The 6,872-nt window shown below is 28.9% G+C and overlaps 1 protein-coding gene across 1 annotated transcript; it reads left to right on the top strand.

Moving 5' to 3' along the window:
• The first annotated feature begins 3,122 nt into the window (after positions 1-3,122).
• Positions 3,123-3,917, top strand: LOC149551165 (uncharacterized). The gene is made up of 4 exons (XM_089790064.1): positions 3,123-3,198; positions 3,348-3,375; positions 3,428-3,673; positions 3,786-3,917. The coding sequence occupies exons 1-4, from the start codon at positions 3,123-3,125 to the stop codon at positions 3,847-3,849; spliced, it is 414 nt and encodes a 137-aa protein (XP_089646190.1). The 3' UTR covers positions 3,850-3,917.
• Positions 3,918-6,872: the final 2,955 nt, after the last annotated feature.

Below are 6,872 nucleotides of genomic sequence, written 5' to 3'. Positions count from 1 at the left end.
CTATTTGTTAAGAGGTGTTATTTGCAATGTATGAAGTCTCTGATCTCCAAGTGCCCAGGCTAGAAATTGAAATCGTAGTTCCTACATCATCTTCTACTATTTCAAAATCTCCACATTGACTACCATTGTGCAAGCCCTTTACCAAAACGTTCCCATGCATCATCTGTGACCTTCTCTGCACGTGAGTTGGAAAGCTTGGATGAATTATTGGTCTAATAGTCCACACATTCTGTTTATGATTGGGTCAATCAATAGTTATTTTATCAAGTAGTTATCATGTCTTCTTCTTCATACATGATCAAGATGCCACAAACTCCAAACTTTCTTCAAATAGTGAATTCAATCCATTTGAAAGTGATTTAATAATACCATCCAATGTGCTACAGGCTAGAAGTTAAGTTCCTTTGTTTGATAATTATCATGCTCGATCTATCTATCTTATGTCACTTGCCAAAGCACCATTACAGAGTGGGATTTCTTCAATATATTTGCAATCAACGATTTGAGAGCTTTGTAAAACTTTCTTTTTCTTTGACTCTACATTATACCCATTATCTCTACCTTTCATTTCCTTTACTTTTATGAAGTAAAAGGTTAATAACCATCTCAAAAATACATTTTCTGGAAGTTTATCTTAACCCTTTTTTTAATGAGAGGTTAAGGTTAATGACCAGGTAGAAAATATGTGTTTTGAAAATTTATCTTAACCTCTTTTTGATGGAGAGGTTAAGATTTCAAAGTGAAACACATGTTTTGGACCTCGAACCTTAACCTTTTTAAAGGTTAAGAGGTTAAGGTTAATGGTTCAAAATACGTATTTTGGACCCCAAACCTTAACCTTTTTAAAGGTTAATGGTTAATGATTTGTTTGAAAATACATAGTTTGGTTCCTTCCACTAACTTGTGAGAACTTTTGACTCGAGAACCAGATTCCTATTTTGGACCCCAAACCTTAACCTTTTAAAAGGTTAATGGTTAATGGTTAATGATTTGGTTGAAAATACATAATTTGGTTCCTTCCATTAACCTGCGAGAACTTTTGACTCATGAACCGGATTCAAAAAATTTGAAGTGCTGGACAGAGTCGGAGATGAAATAGGTGCGTCAAGATGAGAAAATCATTAAAAATACAATGCATAATTGGTCCTTTCAAAGCTTGAAGTTTGATACATTCAAACTTATTTTGACTCAAATTAGAGATGAATTTTTCACAATTTGGCAGGCACAAGAACCATGACAACATTGATAAAATTGGCCATAAGTAATAAAGATTCATATTAGATGTAGAGAATAAGTGTTAGGGTTGGATTCTAGATTTAGAGAAAGTAAAACTCCCCAAATAACATTTTGTGATTAGTGTACTTGGAGTAGGCAATGATGAACAAGATGTAGAGGGATAAGATTAACTTATTTTAATCAAATGGTAGAAATTGGAGATCTATGAGGGAGGATAATGAGGAATTATGATATGACAAATAGACCTTTCACATATGTCTAAATCAGAGATGACTGAAATTATGCCATGTGAATACTCTCACATATATTGATGATCACATGATGATGCATATGACAAGTAATGGCTAAAATAGATGGTGAAGATATGTAATAGGAGAAAATGGAGGGCTAGGGTTTCATGGATTAGGGATGGAGTTGACAAGATTAATTAAATTTTAATTTGTGTGTATTATTGATTGGATTAATTTATGACAACTAGTGAATTCATGATGTGAGAAAAATATAAAATTAAATGAAAGAATTCATTTGATTGCTGTTTGATGATATATGTGGATTTTATTGAGTTTTAAATTTGTTCATTCAAGCCACTTTAGGAAATAACTAATTAATTGGAAGGTACCTTTCATTTATTCAATTAATGTAAAAAGAACACTCACTTTAATTAGTTAAATAATTAAAGATTGTTTAGTTTTAGAATTGCTACAATTATTAGGTTGGTGACAAGAGAATTTTTAGAGAATGATTTTGGATGCACATGAGCTTGTAATTTAGGTGAAACATTTTATATGTTAATCTTTTAAGAATAATTTTTTGAAAAATGGAAAAATATATTTTTTGATTATATTTTTAATTTTTAAAAACCTAGATGTATAATTAAATACTTTCATACAAATGTTTTTAAATGAGAGTGAAATTACATACTCTTTGTCATAATAGATTGATGAAAAAGTAGAAATAATTTATTATAAAGATCAATAAATGCTAATAAATATAAGATCATGATTATAGAACTACTCACTTGAAAATAAATATAAAAAACATTCAATTACTATTTATTTCACTATGATATAAATATATTAAATATATATCTATGAATATTATTTGTTCTATTGTAAACACAACCTAATTCAAAATTAATTTTAAAAATATCAATTTTATTCTACTATAAATATAATAACATACAATTAAATAAATTTCTACAATTTATTATATTGTAAACAAAATATAAACCAAACTAAATTTCACTATACAAATAAAATAATATATTATATTCTCCTATGACATTGCATTGTAATGAATACAATTAATTCAACCACTTTACTTATAAAAAATACTAATATATTCTTTATTTTTTATATGGTACATGTACAGATAACTCATTCTAATGTAAATATAATATTATATGTTCTACTATATGTCCCTACTCCATTCAATTTTATTATCTACTTGATTAAAAGTTTTAAAAAGTTCAAAAAAAGGTGTAGTTCAGTTTCATGGGGTAATGAAAAAGAACTTAGGTAGGAAGGGAGTAATGGTAGTTGAACCAGCGGGTCGCAAGAATCCGAAATATTAATTAAAACGAATTTAATTGCACTACGCAATTCTATGTAGCACTGGGTAAAGGGAAATCTGCCTTATTGTACGTGCCGTGCAAGCCCTAAACAGGATATCTCAGTATGAGTTGACAACTGGCTTAGATGTTGATGGCGTGTACCGTGAATGACCTAACCCTAACCCTAACCACAAATTTTATTGTGAAGTATTAAATTTTTCTGGCAATCGAATCAGATCAGATGTAGCATTCTTTTTCGATAGAAAAGCATCAAATTTTCTTGCATGATAGTTGTCCGATTACGCTGTGGTGCAGCAGACTGCTCTTGATTCGCATGAATTTAACATCTCCAGTTCATGTTCGATTTCTGGATAATACTGTTCGAATTTCTGGAGTTCACTGCTGGAAAGGTGAGGATTGTTGAAGGATCGCCGTCAGAGAGTTGGACCGGTTTTGCATTCCCTTAACCCTAACTTTAAGCTCGAATGTAAAACCTAAAATACGTTCAGAGATGAAATAAAATCAGCTTCCGTATAATTATTTGATTAAAAATCATCAGTTTTCGCCGACACGGCAATTACGATGCGGTGTACAAGATTTATGTTGAATTCGAGTCGGGAGTTCACGCTGTTGGTAAAGATTGTTTAAGGATCGTCGTTTGAGAGTTGGATTGATTTTCCATTCACCTAACCCTAACTTCAACTTCAAATGTAAAGATCCTAAATACGTCTGCAGAGGAAATAAAATCAGCTTGCCTGTATTTTTTAATAAAAAATTCATCAATTTACGCCGACACGGCAATTACGTTGCGGTGCAGAAGCTTCTTCTTGGATTCGCATTCGACTTTCGAGAGTTTACTGTTGGAAAGGTGAAGATTGTTCAAAGGTAAGACTTGTTTTCCATTCAAGATTTAAAATTTCCGTTCAACATCATTAGCTTTAGTTTCGGAACCTTTCAGAATTTTGATTGAAGAAGTCTCAACAACAAAATTGTGCAGGTTTTCATCATTCAATATCTTGGCATTGTTCACAGTAAATCGAGTAAAATTTGAAGCTGGATGATATGTTCGGCTCTACATCTCATTATTCTGAGTATATGTTAAGGTCCTTGTAGAAGAGATCAGCCAAAATCTTCCAAATGATTTAATCAGCAACTTCGGACATCATTCTTCAGCTATGACTACATATTTCATGTACAGTTCTGTAAACAAAAGATTCTAAGACGCCACTGTACAAAAAGTAGCAGATTATTCTAAAACTATTGTTGTAAAGTGGAATTATTTGTTATTGTTTAATAGAAATTAATTGATTAAAAAAATAGCAGTCTTGCATTATTGGAGGGATTGAGGAGAAATGAAGTACGAAACAAAGATTCAAAACAAAGAAATCTCAAAAGAAAACGTCTCCTCATACATTGGATATAAAAGATAGAAGGTATATGCTATTTGTAAAAGAAATTTTGAATTTGATTGTAAGAACTTTTATCATTAACATGTTGAATTCTGGATCTCATTATATGATGAAATAATGAAAATAACAATAGGATGTCTTTTTTAAAATGTTCATTTATGTTCATTTGACAATCAAATTTCAAACAAAAAAGTTTCACAATCAAATTTCAAACTTCTTTTACAAATTCAGATAGTTAAAATATGATAGTTTCACAATAAAATTATATATTATATTTAATATATGTTGATGAAGATGGCCTTCGGTTGAATCTAACATGGTATGGTGTAGAGATCAATTAGGAGGGTTGTGTGAGAGATTTAAAGAAAAGAGCAGTACCAAAGTGACACCTCATAATTGGTGCACTTGGAGCGGGTCATGATCAACAAGATGTACTGAGATATATTATTAAATTATTTAGATCAAATGCCCTTTACAATGTAGGAAAGGACATGAGGAATAATGATACATGAGGAATAATGATACATGTAAGTCCTTTTATACATTTATAGATCACATACAAATGTGAGATTATGAGATGTGAATACTCTCACACATGGTGGATGTAGAATTTGACCAGTGAGGGTATATATATGAAAATGAGAGTTACATGGGTAAAGTGAAAAATGATGTGAAATGAAAAGATTTAATGATATCTATTAAATTGAAGGGATTCAAAGAAACATGGCTAGTTTATGTTTATGTTATTAGATCTTTTATTATTAATTTGGGCAAAGAAGGTGGTGGTTTGGAAATTTTTTATTTTTTCCAAATGAATGGTAAAATGAAATCAATTTTTCAACTTTTTTAGTATTGAGTATGAATATCTTTATAAAGTTTTTCATTCTATCATAAAGTCTCATTTGGTCTCTAGGTCACTCTTGAATGCATAGACTCTTTCTTTTGAAGTTACCATGGGTATCTTTCCCCTGCCCTCTCACAAATAATAGTGAAACTAATAGATTTTCTTTTCCTTTAATAGGAAGTCCCTAAATATTTTCTTTTTACCATGGTTCTTAGTCAAGCTAAACTCTTTATTATAGTGTCATTTATTATGCCCAATCTCCTTTGTCCCAATGGCAGTTCTACATTATCCAATCACAATCTTGCAAGTACTTCCAAACTTATTGTACTTTCCATAGGCAATGTACTTATTGTATTCAGTTTGAACAATTTTTGAATTAGTTTTGAACATACCAACCAATTAAATTCAATTATTTTTAATTGATTTCAACTTTTCCTAAGCTTTCATATTTTATATCAATTAAATATGTTATGAAAAATGATTAATCTTCATTATAATTGGTTCAATTCATTGGGTGTTATACGAAATTCCCTCCATATTCCATTTTAACGACAAGACAAGATTATAGGAAATTTATGTATAAATAAAGATATGTACATATTGATATTAAATATTGTTACTTGATTGCCTTAAATTTTTCTACATCCTCCTCCAAGATTTTAGTCTATTTTAATGTTTAAAAATATTTATCTTATCAATATTTATTTGATATGATGAAAATATTTATGATTATAATTAAAATTATTATGATCTACCTAAATTATTTAAGTAACTAGATTCTATTAAGCTTCCTCAAATTTTAAATTTTATCTAAGTTATATTAATTTAACTATGTTCTTACACACAAATTTCATTCAACAAATGCCATACTAAAATACTCAAACTAAAAGTTGAAAGTTAGAAATATATTGTTGTGATATCAATATAATTTTTAATTAAAATTTAAATAGTAGTCCATTCATTAAATAAAAAAAATTTAATATTTTAATTAAATTGAATATACATTGACAATTAATTTCGTAAATAAAAAAGATATGTACAAGAAACATAGATGAAGAAATGAATCCAAACATATCTTCTAATCACTTTATTTTTTAATAAGCATTTGAGTGATGGGGAAATTTCTTAAAAGCCACTACAAAACTATTTAATTATTTATAAAATATGAAAATGTTAGTTATTATCACTAAAACTAAAACTATAACGACAAGTACTAGCCACTATGTGGCACTTGTTTAAATATCTTACCACCCATATTATCATACATGTCTTTAATGGAAAAGTTATAGATTTAGCCAAAAGAATTCCATCAGGTACTATATTTTGAAATTACTTATAATTAGATGTTTCTGGATTATTTATAGCTTCATCCTTTCCTTAATCTTATAGTGAGTATTCCAAGAAAATATTTTCTTGATTTTCTAATACCAAACTTTAGCTTTTCTACACCCATTTCAAAGCAAGTATAAAGCCATCAAACTTCCTCCTATCCACTTTTTTCTACAAATCTTCCAACTAAACTTATAGAGAAAGTCAATTGTGAAATATTTTTACTCTTTATTATTTATCCTCAACTGATGGAAATATTATAGAAGAAAATTAATGATTAGAATTTCATGAGGGTTTATGTATATGTGAGACTCAATGAAAATTAATTAGATTAATTTATTGATCTCAATGAGTAAATGATGTGGACAAAAAATTAAACAAGTGCCATAGTGGCTAGCATTTTCCAAAAATTTAATTATACTTATAATATTTAATATAATTATAACTATAATTTTATTTATAAGATATTTTATTGATTTTTAAAAGTATAGCATTGAAAGCA

Source organism: Cupressus sempervirens, chromosome 6, assembly GCF_028749045.1.
Source record: "Cupressus sempervirens isolate cs-2001-9-10 chromosome 6, ASM2874904v1, whole genome shotgun sequence".
Taxonomy (NCBI): Eukaryota; Viridiplantae; Streptophyta; class Pinopsida; order Cupressales; family Cupressaceae; genus Cupressus; species Cupressus sempervirens.
This window is presented reverse-complemented; position numbering and strand designations above follow the sequence as displayed.

Excerpts from the sequence above, each read along its gene's own strand:
- LOC149551165 (XM_089790064.1), top strand. The coding sequence starts at position 3,123 with ATGAATTTAACATCTCCAGTTCATGTTCGATTTCTGGATAATACTGTT. Across the intron at positions 3,376-3,427 it reads GACACGGCAATTACGATGCG|ATTGTTTAAGGATCGTCGTT; the intron begins GTGTACAAGATT and ends CTGTTGGTAAAG. Across the intron at positions 3,674-3,785 it reads AAGGTGAAGATTGTTCAAAG|GTTTTCATCATTCAATATCT; the intron begins GTAAGACTTGTT and ends AAAATTGTGCAG.